Below are 19,297 nucleotides of genomic sequence, written 5' to 3'. Positions count from 1 at the left end.
ACTTCATCAGGGAAGGCCTCTTGGAGGAAATGTTCCTTCAATAAAGTTTTGAATCAATCAGTCATATTTATTGAGCACTTACTGTGTGCAGAGCACTGTACTAAGCGCTTGGGAAGTACAAGTTGGCAACATATAGAGACAGTCCCTACCCAACAGCGGGCTCACAGTCTAAAAGGCAGGGAGAGTCATTGTCTGTCGTTTATGAGGTGGGAGGGCTCTCCAGACCAGAGGCAGGTTGTGGGTGAGAGGTCGGCGGCAAGATAGATGAGATCAAGGTAAAGTGAGAAGGTTACCATTAGAGGAGTGAAGTGGATTGTTGTAGGAGTGTAACGAGGTGAGGTGGGAGAGAGCAAGGTGATTGAATGTTTTAAAGCCAATGGTGAGGGGATGGGTAATCACTGGAGGTTCTTTAGGAGCAAGGAAACAAGTCCTGAACGTTTTTTGTAGAAAAATGATCCAGGCAGCAGAGTGAAGTAGGGAGGGGCTATGATGACTCTGCCATGTCCTACCTCATCCCCAGGTACAAGGCGGTCATCGACGCCTGCTCTCTGCAGCCTGATATCGACATCCTGCCCCATGGAGACCAGACCCAGATCGGGGAGCGGGTCAGTAGCTGCTTCTTCCTCCGAGGCCAGACCTCAGAAGGCTTGCTGGTGGCCACTTGGAGCCAATCTGGAAAAAAACTGAACTCCTCTGCAAGGCTAAAAATCCAGCCCCGGACCAGGGGCTGCTACTACTGCACACAGCCAGCTGCAGGGGGCTTTCCTCAAACCTGGTTCTACACTGAATTTGTCAGGAGGCTTTAAATCCTGTGGTCCTGGAATCCCAGAAGTGATCTGGAGACCCATATGGCCAAGTCCTCTGCCTCCAAGCAGGATCATACTTAAACTCTCCCAGGTTGATGCGACTCTGTCCTGTGTTTTTAGAATTTCCTTGTCCAGGGAGCTTTAACCTCCCTAGCACCCGTTCTGGTGTCTCATACCCACCTCATTCCCAGGAAGCTCTTCCTGCTGTCTAATCCAAGCCTCTCCTCCTGCAGATTAAAGCCCATTCCTTCTTGTCCTGTTTGCAGTGAATTCTATACAGCAGGTCCCCTTCTTCTCTGTAGGACCGTTTTTCAGAGAGGCATGTGGCCTTCCCTTCTCCATCCTGGCTCATCCCCGGGGCTCCATATTTTCAGGGAGGGGGCTGTGGGAGGGGTCGTTTCCCTCTGATTTGGGGAACTGTCCGTGGTGATGTCTGATTCTTCTGTCCACTTCAGGGCATCAACCTCTCGGGGGGCCAGCGCCAGCGTATCAGTGTGGCCAGGGCTCTGTACCAGCACACCAATGTCGTGTTCCTGGTGAGTGGAGGTTCCCTCCGTCTTTATCCTGGAGGAGTGGGGTAGGACATCATGTCTTTCTTATAGGAAAACCAAGGCTCTGGTCCAGCCAGTAACTCACCCCAAATGACACAAACTCGGAGGAGGAACAGTAGTGATAGTATTTACTGACCTCCCACTCGGTGCAGTGCTTAGTTGGAAGAGAGTCGTTGGAATCCAGAATCAAAGCCGGTTCTCTAATAATTAATGATTATGGTACTTGTTAAGTGCTTACTCTGTGCCAAACACTGTTCTAAGCACTGAGGTAGAGACAAGTTAATCAGGTTGGACTCAGTCCCTGTCCCACATGGGGCTCACATTTTTAATCCCCATTTTGCAGATGAGGTAACTGAGGCCCAGAGAAGTGAAGTGACTTGCCCAAGGTCACACAGCAGATGTGTCAGAAGGACCTGAGTTCTAATCCCAGCTCCATCACTTGTCTGCTGGGTGACCTTGGGCAAGTCACTTAACTTCTCTGGGCCTCAGTTACTGTAAAATGGGGATGAAGACTGTGAGCCCCATGTGGGACAGAGACTGTGTCCAACTTGATTAACTTGTATCTACCCCAGCGTGTAGAACAGTGCTTGGCACATAGTAAGTGCTTAACAAGTATTATTATTATTATTATTATTATTATTATTATTATTATTATTATTATGTGGTGGAGTCAGGATTAGTACCCAAGAGATTAATACCCAAGAGAAGCAGCGTGGCTTAGTGGAAAGAACATGGGCCTGGGAGTCAGAGGTTGTGGGTTCTAATCCCGGCCCTGCCACTTGTCAGCTGTGTGACTTTGGGCAAATCACTTAACTTCTCTGTGCTTCAGTTACCTCACCTGTAAAATGGGGATTAATAATAATGGTAATAATAATGGCATTTATTAAGCACTTACTATATGCAAAGCACTGTTCTAAGTGCTGGGGAGGTTACAAGATGATCAAGTTGTCCCACGGGGGGCTCACAGTCCCCATTTTACAGATGAGGTAACTGAGACCCAGAGAAGTTAAGTGACTTGCCCAAAGTCACACAGCTGACAAGTGGCAGAGCCGGGATTTGAACCCATGACCTCTGACTCCAAAGCCTGGGCTCTTCCCACTTAGCCACGCTGATGGTATCAGTTAAGCACTTACTATATGTAAAGCACTGTTCTAAATGCTGGATTAAGACTGTGAGCCCCATATGGGACAACCTGACTACCTTGTATCTACCCCAGCACTTAGAACAGTGCTTGGCATCTAGTAAGTGCTTAACAAATACTTCATTTTTATTATATTATTACAATACAACAGTGTTGGTAGACATATTCCCTGCCCAAAAGGACCTTAGTCAAGAAAGGGAGACAGATATTAAAATATAGGTGACAATGATGATAATGATGATGGCATTTATTAAGTGCTTACTATGTGCAAAGCGCTGTTCTAAGCGCTGGGGAGGTTACACAGTGATCAAGTTGTCCCCCGGGGGGGGTCACAGTTTGAATTCCCATTTTACAGATGAGGGAACTGAGGCACAGAGAAGTGAAGTGACTTGCCCAAAGTCACACAGCTGACAATTAGTGGAGCCCGGATTTGAACCCATGACCTCTGACTCCACAGCCCGTGCTCTCCAAGTGCTGTGGGGCTGAGACTGGGGGGCATAACTACTGCTTAAAGGGCACAGATCCAAGTGCCTAAGTGACACAGAAGGGAGAGGGAGTAGCAGAGATGAGGGACTTGTTGGGGAAGGCCTCTTGGAAGAGTTGTGCTATGCAGCCTTCCCCACTAACCTCTGCCCCTAACCTCCCTCCATTCAGGACGATCCATTCTCGGCTCTCGATGTCCACCTGAGTGACCACCTGATGCAGGCTGGGATCCTCGAGATGCTCCGAGATGACAAGAGGACCGTGGTCTTAGTGACCCACAAGCTGCAGTACCTGCCTCATGCAGATTGGGTGAGGAAAAGGGCAGGAGGAGTAGAGGGAGAAACTGACTTGCCCAAGGTCACACAGTAGACGTGTCAGAAGGACCTGGGTTCTAATCCCAGTTTCACTACTTGTCTGCTGTGTGACCCTGGGCAAGTCACTTCACTTCTCTGTGCCTGTTACTTCAACTGTAAAATGGGGACTAAGACTATGAACCTCATGTGGGACAGGGACTGTGCCCAACCCTATATGCTTGTATCCACCCCAGTACTTAGAACAATGCCTGGCACATAATAAGCACTTAATAGATAGTACAATTCTTCTTCTTATTATTAGCCTACTGAGTTGACACAACGAGCTTGCATTTCTCATGTCCAAGGAGCCAGGTGTGGGTAGGATCATGGTCCATCCCCCTGCCTTCAAGCAGTGTTGCCCCTCCTCTGACCCAAATAAATATTATAATCATTATTATTATTATTATTATATTAAGTAGAAGCAGCGTGGCTAAGTGGAAAGAGCACGGGCTTGGGAGTCAGAGGTCATGAGTTCTAGTCCTGGCTCTGCCACATGTCTGCTGTGTGACCTTGGGCAAGTCACTTAACTTCTCTGAGCCTCAGTTACCTCATTTGTAAAATGGGGATTAAGACTGTGAGCCCCAAGTGGGACAACCTGATCACCTTGTATCCCCCCCAGCACTTAGAACAGTGCTTCGCACATAGTAAGCACTTAACAAATGCCATCATTATTACTATTATATCTTCAAATTATATATTTATATATTCCTCTAGATGGTAAGCTCATTACGGACAGGGAACATGTCTGCTAATTCTCTTGTATTGTACTCTCCCAAGTGATTAGTACCGTGCTCTGCACAATGTAAGTGCTCAGCAAATACCATTGATTGATTAAGGACTTACTATGTGTTAAGGACTCTTCTAAGGGCTGGAATAGATACAAGCTAATTAGTCCAGTATGTGTAACCAAAATGTGGCTCACAGTCTAAGTAGCAGGAGGAACGGGCATTGAATCCCCCATTCTACAGATGAGGACACTGAGGCCCAGAGAAGTTAAGTGATTTGCCCAAGGTCAAACAGCAGGCAACTGACAGAGACGGGATTAGGGATTAGGACCCAGGTCCTCTGACCCCCAGGTCTGTGCTCTTCCCACTTGGCCACGGATACTCCAATAGGGATGTTCCCTGGTTTAAAGGCCTCCACGAGAGGCGATCCACAATTGAGCCTGCCCTCATCTTTGGGAAATTCTTCCTTTAGATCAAACACTCCCTACCTTGGCCCCCACCCCTCAAAAAACGCCTTGACAAATGGTGTTTCCTGCTGTTGTCATAGATCATTGCCATGAAGGACGGCACCATCCAGAGGGAGGGGACGCTCAAAGACATCCAGAAATCGGAGACGGAACTGTTTGAACACTGGAAGACTCTTATGAACCGGCAGGACCAGGAGCTGAAGAAGGTGCATCCCCTGGAGAACGGGGTGGGGAGAGGGGCAGGGAGTAGGGCAGGGAGTCGAGGCCTCTGGCATCCTTGACTCTCCCTTCCCACTCCGTGTGGAGGTCGGCTCCTGTGCCAAGGATGCTGTGAGGAAGAGTTGATGTCTTATCACTCTCTCCTCCCCCAGGCCCTGGAGATGGCTTAGTTTGTAGGCAATTTATCAATTAAGAAAAGCAGCATGGCCTAGGGGATAGAGCGCAGGCCTGGGAATCAGAAAAACTTGGTTTCCAATCCTGGCTCTGCCACTTGTCTGCTATGTGACCTTGGGCAAATCACATAACTTCTTTGTGCCTCACAGTTCCCTCATTTGGAAAATGGGGATTAAGACTGTGAGCCCCATACGGGACAGGGACTCTGTCCAACTCAATTAGCTCGTATCTACTCCAGCACTTAGAACAGTGCCTGGCACATAATAAGCCCATACAAATACCACAATAATGATTATTATTATTTTCAATCAGTGGCATTTATTGAGAGCTTACTTTGTGCAGAGCACTGTACTAAGCACTTGGGAGAGTACAATTCAACCGATTTAGCGGACACTTTCCCTGTCCATAATGAGCTTACAGTCTAGAGGACAGTGTGGGCCCAGCAGGGAGCAGAGGAGAGTCTTTGAGTTGGAAGTTCTTTTCTAGGTCAGTCTTCCTAGACTGCATTGAGTTACATTGTAGGTTACCAATGGACCCTTCATTATGTGGAGTTTTATTGCTACAGAGGACTTTGTTCATCCATTTGCCAGCCCATTTAAGTGCCTCACCAACCCATCCCCACCTTCCTGCCTTGCCAGGAGACCCAACCAGCAGTCAAAAGATTCAAACCGACAGCCGACGGGGAGGAGGAAGAGAGGGCCTTTTGCAAAGTTGGGTAAAATCTAAACTGGTTTTCTTCAATCAACCAATCAATCATATTTATTGAGCACTTATTCTGTGCAGAGCACTTGGGAGAGTAAAATGTAACGACATAAAAGACACATTCCCTGCCCCCTTCTCTTCAACACGCTATCCAACCTTGGCTTCACAGACTCCGTCTTCTCCTGGTTCTCCTCTAATCTTTCTGGCCGTTCATTCTCAGTCTCCTTTGCGGGCTCCTCCTCTCTCCCCCATCCCCTTACTGTAGAGGTTCCTCAAGGATCAGTTCTTGGTCCCCTTCTGTTCTCTATCTACACTCACTCCTTTGGTGAACTCATTCGCTCCCATGGCTTCAACTATCATCTCTATGCTAATGACACCCAAATCTGCATCTCCGCCCCGCTCTCTCTCCCTCCCTTCAGGCTCGGGTCTCCTCCTGCCTTCAGGACATCTCCATCTGGATGTCTGCCCACCATCTAAAATTCAATATGTCCAAGACTGAACTCCTTATCTTCCCTTCCAAACCCTGCCATCTCCCTGACTTTTCTGTCACTGTAGATGGCACTACCATGCTTCCCATCTCACAAGCCCGCAACCTTCGTGTCATCCTCGACTCCGCTCTCTCGTTCATCCCTCACATCCAATCCGTCACCAAAACCTGCCAGTCTCACCTCCACAACATCGCCAAGATCTGACCTTTCCTTTCCATCAAAATCGCTACCTTGCTGGTTCAATCTTTCATACTATCCCAACTGGATTACTGCATCGGCCTCCTCTTTGATCTCCCATCCTCCTGGCTCTCCCCACTTCAGTCTATACTTTATGCTGCTGCCCGGATGATCTCTGTGCAGAAACGCTCTGGGCATGTTACTCCCCTCCTCAAAAATCTCCAGTGGCTGCCAGTCAACCTACTCATCAAGCAAAAACTCCTCACTCTCGGCTTCAAGGCTCTCCATCACCTTACCCCCTCCAACCTCACCTCCCTTCTCTCCTTCTCCAGCCCAGCCCTCACCCTCCACTCCTCTGCCACCGCTAACCTCTTCACTGTACCTCATTCTCGCCTGTCCCACTGTCGACCCCTGGCCCACGTCCTCCCCCTAGCCTGGAATGCCCTCTCTCCTCACATCCGCCAAGCTAGTTCTCTTCCTCCCTTCAAAGCCCTACTGAGAGCTCACCTCCTCGAGGAGGCCTTCCCAGACAGAGCCCCCATTTTCCTCTCCTCCTCCCCATTCCCCCCTCCCTACCTCCTTCCCCTCCCCACAGCACCTGTATATATGTTGTACAGATTTATTACTCTATATATTTTACTTGTACATATTTACTATTCTATTTATTTTGTTAATGATGTGCATCTAGCTTTATTTCTATTTATTCTAATGACTTGACACCTGTCCACATGTTTTGTTTTGTTGTCTCTCTCCCCCTTCAAGACTGTGAGCCCATTGTTGGGTAGGGACCATCTCTATATGTTGCCAACTTGTACTTCCCAAGCGCTTAGTACTGTGCTCTGCACGCAGTAAGTGCTCAATAAATACGATTGAATGAATGAATGAATGAACTAGTTTACAGCCTAGTTGGGGGAGACAGACATTTATATAAATAAGTTATGGATATGTACATAAGTACTTTGGGTCTGGAGTGGTGGTGATGAATAACAGAGCAAATCAGGGTGATGCAGAAGGGAGTGGGAGAAGAGGAAATGAGGGTTTAGTCAGGGAAGGCCTCTTGGAGGTGATGTGCCTTCAATAAGGCCTTGAAGGCGGGGACAGTAATCGTCTATATGCTCAACCTGGGAAGAGCTGAATTACCCTCAGTGGAGAGAGCTTTGGGAAATCACAGATCCTCACCGTCACTTAGAGAAGCCCCAGGCCTGCTCGTTTCGCTGCTCTTCAGGGAGGGTGGAATGCATGGGCAGTGGGGACCCCTCCCTGTAACTGCAGTTAATGCCCCAAGAGATGCCAAGCTTTTTCCCTGGGCCTTCAGAGCCATGCCAGCCCCGTGAATGTGTTCTGTTGAATGCATTTAAATGGGAAGAAAAGAAGCCTAGCCTCTCTGTCTGATTGGTCCTAGGACCCTGATCTAGCCAGTCAGTCATCCCCCACAGGTGGAGCTGACATGAAATTCGTGATGCCACCCTCAGGGAAGAATAAGTGACTCGCCTTTCTTCCAGGAGACGAGCTCAGAGAGAAAGACCCTGGGAGAATCAAATGGCCTGCCCAGGTCCTTGCCCTCACGGATTGGCTTCCTGCAAGACGATGAGGAGGAGGAAGGTAAAGGAGCTGTGCTCGTCCCCAGCCAAGGGCAGAGCTAGTCCCGGCTGTACTCGGAGTACTGAGGTGGGCAGTGGGTCAAGGTTGGGCTCTGGGCCCTGAGGATGGGTCACAGCTGGGTCAGAGGTTGGGTTCTGGGTACTGGGGCTGGGGTGGGTCATGGCTGGGTTCTGGTCACCAGGGATGGACGTGGGTCGTAGCTGGGCCCCGGGCACCGAGGGTGGGTGTGGGTCACAGCTGGTCTCTGGGCACCAAGAGTGGATATGGGTCTTGGCAGGGTTCTGGACTCTAGGGGGGCAGACAGGTCCTGCCTGGGCTCCAGGGTCCGGGGGGCAGATGTGGGTCCCAGCCAGGCTCTCGGGGACAAGTGGCAGCTGTACTCCAGTCACTGGGGTGGACACTGTTTAGTTGAGCTACTGAGCTGCAGGCCCTGGGTATTGCAATTGGTGAATGAGTTGGTTGAATGATTCCCAAGAGAGTCTTATGGGTGGGCCTAGTGATTTAATCAATCAATAATATTTGTTGAGCACTTACTATGAGCAGAACACTAAATGCTTGGGAGAATACAATAGATGTCAATAGCACAAACCCTGACCTCAAGGAGCTTGAAGAAGCATAGCCTAGTTGAAAGAGCATCGACTTGGGAGTCACAGGACCCAAGTTCTAATCCCGGCTCTGCTACTTGTCTGCTGTGTGACTTTGGGCAAATTGCTTAACTTCTCTGTGCCTCAGTGACCTCATCTGTAAAATGGGGATTAAGATTGTGAACCCCATGTGGAAGAGGGACTGTGTCCAACCTGATTATCTTGTATCTACCCCAGCACTTAGTACAGTGCCTAGAACCTAGTAAATGCTTATCAAATGCCATAAATAAAAAATAAGAACCCAAGACTAGCCTCTCAGTCCACATCTGGCTTTGAATCTGAGCCACATTCCCTAAAATTGGCCTAGTGGTGGCTTCTAAGACACTTGTGACCCCTATCCTCTTTCCTACCATGTTGGGTCACTTTTCTTTTTACTTCTCCTGTGGAAGAGCTGGGTCTCAGAGATGTTAGGAAGAAGGGATCAAGGTGAAGACAAAGATTAAGAAGTGGCTTGAAAAATGCCTGAGAAAAAGCAGCATAGTCTGAGAGGGTGAAAGCAAATTATATGTAAATAACGTAAATGGACTTCCTCTATCACAGATGGTGTCACCTGATTTACAGGGTTTCCAGTCCCTCGGGGCGTGACAGTCATAATCCTGCATGATTTAGGTCTCTGAAACCAGCTAGGAGTGAGCAGAAAAACTGGTCTTCATTGGCCTGGGGGTGACCCAGCCCCAACTGTAAAATGAGGATTAAGAAGCAGCATGGCCTAATGGATAGAGTCTGAAAGTCTAATCTGGACCTGGGTTCTAATCCCAGCTCTGCTACTCTTTTGCTGTGTGACCTTGGGCAAGTCACTTAACTACTCTGGGCCCCAGTTACCTCATATGTAAAATGGGGATTCGGACTGGGAGCCCTATGTGGGACAGGGACTGTGTCCAACATAATTATCTTGTATCTACCCCAGTGCTTGGTATAATGCATGACTCATAGTAATCACTTAACAAACACCGCAGTTATTATTACTGTTATTTTGCTCGGCACATAGTAAGCTCTTAACAAATACCATCATGATTATTATTGTCCTCGTTGGCCTGGTGGTGACCCAGCCCCATTCTTACTCCCCACAGAAGAAGCGGCAGAGAGTGAAGAGGAGGACAACTTGTCATCCGTGCTACATCAGAGAGCCAAGATGCCCTGGCGGGCCTGCGGTCAGTACCTGTCAGCCGCAGGGTTCCTACTGCTGTCCCTGCTGCTCCTGTCCCAGCTGCTCAAGCACTTGGCCCTGGTGGCCATCGACTACTGGCTGGCCCAATGGACGGCCAGCGAGACGAGCCAGGGCAAGGGCAACTGCTCCTTCGACCAGGTGTGTTCACACTGCCCCTGGGAGAGGGAGAAACAGGGTTGGGGGATGGGGAGGCTGCCCTAGGGAAGGAGGGAAGAGGGAATTCGAGATGGCCCTTGTAGATGGAGCCAGGGCTCAACGGGTGGGCTGGTGAACGCTCTGCAGTCCCAGAGATCTGTCTGCAATGCTAGGTTACAATAGGCCACCAACCAGACAGTGCATGGGCTTGGGCCAGAACATTCTCCAGCCTCAGGCAGCAGCAGGGGAATGAATGCGCATAGAGACCCAACCTCTCCTCTCTGCTCATCCCCTTCAACCCCAGAAGATGCCCTGCCTGTGAGCTCCATGGCACAGGGGAGTGAACCCAGGGCCCAGGCAGTTATGGGGTAGGGGGAGCACAGTGGGAACAGGGTATGGACAAGGAAGGGGCTCTTTCTTGCAGTTAAAATTGGAAGGCCCTGGCCCATTCCAGGGCTTCTAATAAGCATGAAGTGACCCTACCTAACTTCTCCCTAGTATGACCAGCCCTCAGGCTCCTCTCGGGGAAGTGGGAGGCCTGGTCCCCAGTCCCAGCCCCTTGCTGGTGAGGGGGCCCCATAGGGCCAGAGCAGCTGACGGGACCCCTCCCCCCTCCCTCTCTCTTTGCCTTCTCTCAGGATCAGGATTGCACCGTCGGGCAGACGGCCAACGCCCTGGTGTTCACGGTGCTCTGCAGCCTGGGCATCGTTCTCTGTCTTGTCACGTCAATCGCCGTGGAGTGGACGGGACTGAAGGTGGCCAAGGAGCTGCACCGCAGCCTGCTGAACCAGATCATCCTGGCACCCATGAGGTACGGTGCCCCCCCCACTGCCACCGTCTTCCGCCCCCTCTCCCCCCTGGGCCTGGTGGGGTGGGCCAGTCGGGGGAGGGAGCCAGCTCCAACAGGAAGTATTTACTCACAGACCCCCTGACGGCTGTTGGTGGACTTGGGGTGGGCATAGGTGCTTCATTCCCTGGCAAACCAGTGGGCACCCAGTAGGCCTCGTGTGCAGGTGACAGTTTAGGGCAGTTTGAATTTAGGTTTCCACCACCTCTTTAATCGGAAATCTCTTTTCTTCTGATGTTAAGTCAGCCTTTGGGCCTGGGGAGGCTTTTCCAGTGGCTTCTCCCCACGGCTGACTCCAGCCCAGAGTTCTGGTCGGCTCTTCTGAAACCGCTGCCTTCTAAACCACCTTTCACCTCACCCGTTAAGTGAACACTCCCTCCCAGAATTTCACGGGCCAGTGGCCCATGGAGAGGTGGGGCTGATGGCCTCGGAGATTGAAGGGAGGAACCATGTGTTTGTTGGGATGGAAAGGAATTCTCCACAGGGGCTCTGCTTTCTCCAGGCCCTGGGGAAGGTGAAGGGAAAGGGAGCTCTGATGTTCTGGGTTCCAGGGAGCCTTCGGGAGAGGCTGGATCATTCAGGGAGGACCCTGGAGCACCTCTAGGTTCCAGCCTCACTGGTGATGGGATTTCTTGAGGTTGAAGGCAGCAAGGGCAATATTCACACGTCTCCATTGGTGCAGGTGGGTGGGAGAGAGATAAAGCAGTTTTTGTTGTTTTTCCTGGGAATTCTGCATCGACTCTTATTCTCTCACCCTACAGGTTTTTTGAGACAACACCACTTGGGAGCATCTTAAATAGATTCTCATCTGATTGCAACACGATCGACCAGGTAGAAAAAGCAGACTTGGACTCTCCCAAGTACTTAGTACAGTTCCTTGAAGTCAGGAGGCACTTAATAAGTACCACTGATGGATTGAGTCAGTTTGAAAAAAGTCTTTTATGAAGGCATTGTCTGCTGAAGGTATAAGGAAAGGAAACGGGCTTAGTTTGCAGCCCGAGACAGTGGATTGGCCATCAGGAAGGACTTTCTGAGGGGCAGGGTGATTGAACATTTCTCAGGAGACAGATAAGAAGCAGAATGGTTGAGAAGCAGCGTGGCTTAGTGGAAAGAACACAGGCCTGGGAGTCAGGGGACCTGGGTTTTAATTCTGGCTCCGCAAATTACTTGCTGTGTGACTTTGGGTAAGTCTCTCAACTTCTCTGTGCTACATTTCACCTGCTCTCCCTCTTACTTAGACTGTGAGCCCCATGTGGGATAGGGACTGGGTCCAACCTAATTAACTAGTACCTGTCTACCCCAGCACTGAGAACAGCCAGTCAGTCAATCATATCTATTGAGCATTTAATGTGTGCAGAACACTGTACTAAGCGTTTGGGAGAGTACAGTATAACAATATAATAGACACACTCTTTGCCCACATCAGTGTTTGATATTTAATAATAAGTTCTTACCATAAATAAGAAAAAAGAGAGCTTGTGGAATGCCCATCTTCTAGAGCTTCTTTAACAAGAGAATCAATGTTGCAGGGGTTAGTCTGTCTCCAAATTAAAGGCTGTTAAGATTTCAGTTCCTCAACCTGACCATCTGTCCAAACGTATGTTCTATGGATGTCACAAGTGGGGGCTTCAGTGGGAAGACTGTTTCCGGGTCGTTGGTGACAGAATGTAGTTGTCCAACTATCCACCACTGCACAAACAACTAAAGCAGAGAACTAAACTAGAGAAGCAGCGTGGCTTAGTGGATAGAGCATGGACCTTGGACTCAGATGGATCTGGGCTCTAATCCCGACTCCACCACTTGTCTGCTGTGTGACCTTGGGCAAGTCACTTCATTTCTCTATACCTCACCTCATCTGTAAAATGGGAATTAAGACTGTGAGCCCATGTGGGAAAGGGACTGTGTCCAACCTGATTACCATGTATCTACCCCACTCATTGTGGGCAGGGAATATGTCTTTATTGTTGTATTGTACTCTCCTAAGTGCTTAGTATAGTGCTCCGCACACAGTATATGCTCAGTAAATATGATCGAATGAATGAATGACTGAATGACTGATTTATTACTCTATTTACTTGTACATATTTACTATTCTTTTTATTTAATTTTGTTAATATGTTTTGTTGTCTGTCTCCCCCTTCTAGACTGTGAGCCCGTTTTTGGGTAGGGACCGTCTCTATATGTTGCCAACTTGTACTTCCCAGCGCTTAGTACAGTGCTCTGCACACAATAAGTGCTCAATAAATACTATTGAATGAATGAATGAATGAATGTTTGGAACAGTGCCTAGCACATAGTAAGCACTTAACAAATACCACCATAATTATTAAAGCTCAAGTACCGCCGAGGGGAAGACCTGTCTTTCCCCTCTGAACAGTTGGTGTCTGAGCCATGCCCCCCACAAGTGGTAAGGAGCCAGAAAAGGTGCCCAGCTGGGTTTCCAAGGACACAGAGTGTGGCATTCCCCGTCTGACTCTTGGATATGATCTCACCGAATAGGTAGGGTAGCTGGAAGGCTGAAATGGGATAAGCCAATGTCAAAAACCAAATGATCCCCGACCTTGTCTTCTCTCCTCCCTCCTTCTTCTTCCTCTTTTCCCCAGCATATTCCTGCCACGCTGGAGTGCCTCAGCCGTTCCACGTTACTGTGTGTGTCTGCTTTGGCTGTCATCTCCTACGTCACTCCCATCTTCCTCATCGCCCTGGTGCCTCTGGCTATCATGTGCTATTTCATCCAGAAATACTTCCGAGTGGCCTCCAGGTGACTGCATCTACTCTCCCAGAATCCACCCCTTGGCATTAGGAAGGGATTTCCCCCAGTTTAATGAGGCTTACTTACGGGAGCTCCTTTGGTGCCCACCCAGACTGAGAGTGAAAAAGGGTGAAAAAGAAGGGAAAAAGAGAGTAACTGTTTCAAACTGTTGGGATGCCTCTGTACTGCATGAGGGCACAAGAGAGGGCATCACTTAGCTGGAGAATTCAGGGCTGGCATCTTTATCCATGAGTGATCTGATTGGCTACCCTAGGTCCTCTTGAATCACAGAAAATTGTACTCCCACCCGCCCATGGTAATGACATCTTAGAATTATGTCATACGGCAAAAGTCCCATCGTGAAAGTTCTTGCAGGAAAAAGAGAAGCAGCATGGCCTAGTGGATAGAGCATGGACCTGAAATTCAGAAGGACCTGGGTTCCAGTCCTGGCTCCACCGCTTGTCTGCTTTGTGACCTTGGACAAGTCACTTCACTTTTTTATGTCTCAGTTACCTCACCTGTAAAATGGGAATTAAGACCATGAGTCCCTATGTGGGACATGGATTGTGTCCAATCTGATTGGCTTGTTATGTACCCCAGAGCTTAGTACAGTGCCTGGCACATAGTAAGCACTTAAGAAATACTATTATCATTATTATTATTATTATTGTTATTATCTGCTTCCCTGCAGGGACTTGCAGCAGCTGGATGACAGCACGCAACTCCCCCTGCTCGCTCACTTCTCAGAGACGGTGGAAGGCCTCACCACCATCCGGGCTTTCAGGTACCATCCACCCTGCCTCTCTGGGTATCGATAAATCAGTCAATGGCAATTATTGAACACTTCCTATGTGCAGAGCACCGCGTGGCCTAGTGGAAAGAGCATGGGCCTGGGAGTCAGAAGGACCTGGGTTCTAATCCCGGGTCTGCCACTTGTCTGCCATGTGACCCTGAGGAAGTCACTTCACTTCTCTGGCCTCCAGTTACCTCATTTATAAAGTGGGGATTGAGACTGGAAGCCCTATGTGTGACAGGGACTTTGTCCAACCCCATTATCTTATATCTACCCCAGCATTTAGTATAGTGTTTAGCCCATAGTAAGCACTTAACAGGTACCACGGTTATTATTATTATTACTATTACAGTCTAAAAGACGGAGGGAGAGAAGAGAGCAAGCACCAGATCAGGAAGGAAGGTAGATGAAATCTGGCCTAAAGGGAATCTGTCTAGGGCAGGAAAGAATTTGGATACATAGGAAACATAGGGGAAATCTGGTCTGGCCCACCAGATGCAATCATCAAAGAAGTGACATATTATTTTACTCTATTTATTTATTTAATTTATTTGTACATATCTATTCTATTTATTTTATTTTGTTAGTATGTTTGGTTTTGTTCTCTGTCTCCCCCTTTTAGACTGTGAGCCCACTGTTGGGTAGGGACTGTCTGTATATGTTGCCAATTTGTACTTCCCAAGCGCTTAGTACAGTGCTCTGCACATAGTAAGCGCTCAAAAATACGATTGATGATGATGATGATGATGACAGAAGAGGCTGTGATTGTGGCCAAGAAGCCGAGAGGCCAGGAGCCAAGTCAGTCAGTCAATCATATGTAGAGAAGCAGCGTGGCTTAGTGGAAAGAACGCGGGCTTGGGAGTCAGAGGACGTGGGTTCTAATCCTGGCTCCACCACTAATCAGCTGTGTGACTTTGGACAAGTCACTTAACTTCTCTGTGCCTCAGTTACTTCATCTGTAAAATGGGGATTATGACTGTGAGCCCCACGTGGGACAACCTGATTACCTTGCATCTACCCCAGCGCTTAGAACAGTGCTTGGCACATAGTAAGTGCTTAACAAATACCTTCATTATTATTGTTATATTGAGCACTTACTTTTTACAGAGCACTGTACTAAGCGCTTGGGAGGGCACAATGTAGTAAGCCATACCTTCCCCTCCCAGAAACCTCAGCAGCCTTGCTGGTCCCTCTCTCAAAGACAAACTGCCCACCCTGGCTAGATTCCTTCAGCCACAAATTGGGAGTCAGAGGACATGGGTTCTAATCCTGGCTCCAGCACTTATCAGCTGTGTGACTTTGGGCAAGTCACTTAACTTCTCTGTGCCTCAGTTACCTCATCTGTAAAATGGGTATTAGGACTGTGAGCCCCACATGGGACAACCTGATTACCTTGCATCTACCCCAGTGCCTGACACAAATTGAGGCTGGGTTCTCTGCTCCGGGCAGGGGTATAGACAAATCCTGCTTACTTTTAGTGTGGCACAGCTGGGTGGAGGCCAACCTTTGGACCCAGAATGTCCGCTGGCAGCTCTCGTCTTCTCTGGTCGGTGTCCTGCCATGCTGTGGAGCCGCAAAGCCTCAGGGCTGCCACCCCCAACCTGGCGGGAGTGGGGCTGGGTCTGTTAATAATAATAACAATAATAGCATTTGTTAAGCGCTTACTATGTGCACGCACTGTCCTAAGCGCTGGGGAGGATATAATGTGAACAGGTTGTCCCACATGGGGCGCACAGTCTTAATCCCCATTTTACAGATGAGGTAACTGAGGCACAGAGAAGTTAAGTGACTTGCCCAAAGTCACACAGCTGACAATTGGAGGATGCGGGATTTGAACCCATGACCTCTGACTCCCAAGCCCGTGCTTTTTCCACTGAGCCACGCTGCTCCTCTTAATCTGTTGCTGATTGGTGGGTGCCAGGCAGGGGAGCAAGGCTCCCTGGGACTGTTGGCAATGAGGAAAGGAAAGGAAGCTACTCAGTCAACCCATTAATCAGTGGTATTTACTGAGCACTTGGGTGAGGACAATGGAGTCAGTAGACAGGGTCCCTGCCCTCAAGGAACTTACAGTCTACTCTGTGCAGAGCACTGTACAAGCCCTTGGGAGAGTACAATAGAGTCAGTAGACCCGATCCCCGCCCTCAAGAAAGGCCATCTCTGAACAAATGGTGAAGGGAAGACTTGGGGAGGACAGGTGTCAGGAATTCAGCAGCCCTTGACCGGTGGGATCATCGGGGGCTGGCGCGGTCAAATCCACTTCCCCCGCCTCCCTCTACTTGGGAAAGCACCTGCCAACATGTCTGCTGGGTTACCTTGGGCAAGTCACTTCACTTCTTCACTTAGAGAAGCAGCTTGGCTCAGTGGAAAGAGCCCGGGTTTTGAAATCAGAGGTCATGGGTTCAAACACCAGCTCCGCCAACTGTCATCTATGTGATTTTGGGCAAGTCACTTAATTTCTCTGTGCCTCGGTTACCTCATCTGAAAAATGGGCATTAAGACTGTGAGCCCCCTGTGGGACCACCTGATCACCTTGTAAACTCCCCATCGCTTAGAACAGTGCTTTGCACATAGTAAGTGCTTAATAAATGTCATCATTATTATTATTATTCTCTGGGCCTCACAACCTTAATCCTTATTTCATAGATGAGGAAACGGAGGCATAGAACAGTTATGGGACTTGCTGCTTCTTCCCCTTTTCCCTGTCTCACCCCACTTCCATGCCTGTCCCCGGTGCCTTTCTATCTGGGGAGATTTTCCTCTGCCCAAGGAGATCCCCCTCCTCCCTCCTCAAGAGAGACCTCTCTCTATCAGGGAGATTCCACCCTTGGTGGGGTCAACCAGGGGCTTGGCCCAGAAGCCCCCCCAAACTTCCTCTTCTGCAGGTACGAAGCTAGGTTCCGACAGAAGCTTCTGGAGTACACGGACTCCAACAACATCGCTTCCCTCTTCCTCACGGCTGCCAATCGCTGGCTGGAGGTCCGCATGGCAAGTACTGAGCCCGCCACCGCCGCCGGGAGGGCTTCCGGGGTGACCGCACTCGACCTGGCAGCCGGGAGCCTGGCTGCTGGGTGGAGGAGGCGGGGAAGGGAGGAGAGAGGAGGCTGTCTGAGGGAGGGAGGGTTCGCCCCTGCTTTCTTCACTCAGCATTCGTCCCAGAGCACCCGCTGTGAAGCAGCCCGGCTCACCCAGCATCCATTCCACGTCTCCCCAGGAGTACATCGGGGCTTGTGTGGTCCTCGTGGCCGCGGTGGCATCTATCACGTCCATCAGCAACGAGCTGTCTACGGGACTGGTGGGCTTGGGCCTGACCTACGCACTCATGGTGAGGGGCCTGCATGGCCCGTGGGATGGGCTGGATCCAGGGACCCCAGAGGGAAGGACTCCCCACTCTGGCTCAGAGAGGGCCTTCCCTCTTAGGGTCCTTGGGTCTTCTCCCCCAGAACGAAAGAGTCAGTCTTATTTATTAAGCGCTTATTATGTGTAAAGCATTAATTCATTCATTCAATCATATTTATTGAGCTCTTACTCTGTGTACTTAGCGCACTGTGCTGAGCGCTTGGGAGAGTAAAATATGACACTATAACAGTCACATTGCCTTCCCACAATGAGCTTAAAGTCTAGAGGGGGTGACAGACATTAATAGAAATAAATAAATAAATAAATGACAGATACGGACATAAGTGCTATGGGGCTGGGAAGGGGATGAAGAAAGGGAGCAAGTCAGGGTGATGCAGAAGGGCATGGGAGAAGAGGAAAGGGGGGCTTTCAGGGAAGGCCTCTTGGAGGAGATGTGCCTTCAATAAGGCTTTGAAGTGGGGGAAAGTAATTAGCTGTTGGATATGAGGAGGGAAGGCATTCCAGGCTAGATTTAGGATGTGGTCGAAAGGTTGGCAGTTGGACAAGATTGAGATACATCGAGAAGGTTAGCATTAGAGGAGTGAAGTGTGCGAGATGGGTTGTAGTAGGAGAGCAGAGAGGTGGGGGGAAAAGAGAGAGGTATTCAGCCCCCGTACCCAGCCCGCCCAGCAGGAGTCTGAGCCTCTATTCCTGGGGTGAGCAGTCAGATCTCCATGGCCTGATTCCTGAGGGCTCTGAGCCTTCCCAGGGCTCCTCTCTTCCTCCCTTTCTTCTCTCCCTTTGCCAAAACAAGATCCACAGGCTGGATAGACAAATGGGCTTTCTCCAGCCAGATATTCTTCAGGCCTGCCTTTCCCCATCCACTCCTCCCCATCCCCAGCTGGACCCAGGCAACAGGACCTTTTGGTGGTGGGCTGGAGCTGAAGCAACACAAACAGCAGAGAGGGTGGAGGGGCTCAAGGGTGGGAAACAAACTGCCCTTTCTATCTCCCCTTTTCCCCTAACGTTTCCCTACTCCTCACAGAGGGACCCTGAGGAAGCCAGGGCCCCTGCGAGTCTTGGGGTCAATCAGTCCAGCCCTCTGCTTCCTTCAGAACAGCACTTGACCCAGTTTAAGACTGAATGACTATCTCTGGAGCAGGAGGGTTAGAGTTTTGGGGAGGGGGTGTTAAAAAGAAGCACTTGACTGTTAGCCACCCAAACTGGGTTCCTGCCTTTGGGCCTGGAGGGAGGAGTCTGGGCGTAAGAACTTGCCAGGGCACCACCTATCTCGAGGTGCCAGTGACCCCGGGAGTCTCCCTTCTCAGCCCCGGCTTTCCCCACAGGTGTCCAACTACCTGAACTGGATGGTGAGGAACCTGGCTGACATGGAGATCCAGCTGGGAGCTGTGAAGAGGATCAACGGCCTCCTGAAAACTGAGCCCGAGAACTATGCTGGGTTGCTGGGTGAGGACGGGGTGCACTCAGTGGGGTGCCCGGCCGGCAGACCCAGCGGGGACCCTCCCCTGAGGAAGGCTGAGCTGACCGGCTTTCTCCCTCCCTTTCCTCCTCTGTCCCCAGCACCATCCCTGATTCCCCAGAACTGGCCGGACCAAGGCAAGATCCAGATCCAGAATCTGAGCGTCCGCTACGACAGCTCCCTCAAACCCGTCCTGAAGCACGTCAATGCCCACATCGCGCCCGGGCAAAAGGTTAGAGGATCAGACCGGGGTG

The 19,297-nt window shown here is 50.0% G+C and overlaps 1 protein-coding gene across 5 annotated transcripts in view; it reads left to right on the top strand.

Annotated features, from left to right (window-relative positions):
- The window catches only part of ABCC8 (ATP binding cassette subfamily C member 8), a 121,503-nt gene that overhangs the window by 93,309 nt on the left and 8,897 nt on the right, over positions 1-19,297 (top strand). For 2 of the 5 annotated variants that reach the window (XM_038764328.1, XM_038764326.1), the window contains exons 20-34: positions 521-605; positions 1,262-1,342; positions 3,153-3,290; positions 4,607-4,732; positions 5,558-5,629; positions 7,789-7,888; positions 9,603-9,838; positions 10,474-10,646; positions 11,444-11,513; positions 13,286-13,443; positions 14,126-14,218; positions 17,110-17,212; positions 17,439-17,549; positions 18,910-19,030; positions 19,145-19,275. In XM_038764328.1, the coding sequence (XP_038620256.1) occupies positions 521-605; positions 1,262-1,342; positions 3,153-3,290; positions 4,607-4,732; positions 5,558-5,629; positions 7,789-7,888; positions 9,603-9,838; positions 10,474-10,646; positions 11,444-11,513; positions 13,286-13,443; positions 14,126-14,218; positions 17,110-17,212; positions 17,439-17,549; positions 18,910-19,030; positions 19,145-19,275 (1,798 nt within the window). The remainder of the gene's footprint in view (positions 1-520; positions 606-1,261; positions 1,343-3,152; positions 3,291-4,606; positions 4,733-5,557; positions 5,630-7,788; positions 7,889-9,602; positions 9,839-10,473; positions 10,647-11,443; positions 11,514-13,285; positions 13,444-14,125; positions 14,219-17,109; positions 17,213-17,438; positions 17,550-18,909; positions 19,031-19,144; positions 19,276-19,297) is intronic. The other 3 variants (XM_038764330.1, XM_038764329.1, XM_038764327.1) reach the window with 2 other exon arrangements.

The sequence above is a fragment of the Tachyglossus aculeatus genome, chromosome 22, assembly GCF_015852505.1.
Source record: "Tachyglossus aculeatus isolate mTacAcu1 chromosome 22, mTacAcu1.pri, whole genome shotgun sequence".
Lineage (NCBI taxonomy): Eukaryota > Metazoa > Chordata > Mammalia > Monotremata > Tachyglossidae > Tachyglossus > Tachyglossus aculeatus.
This window is presented reverse-complemented; position numbering and strand designations above follow the sequence as displayed.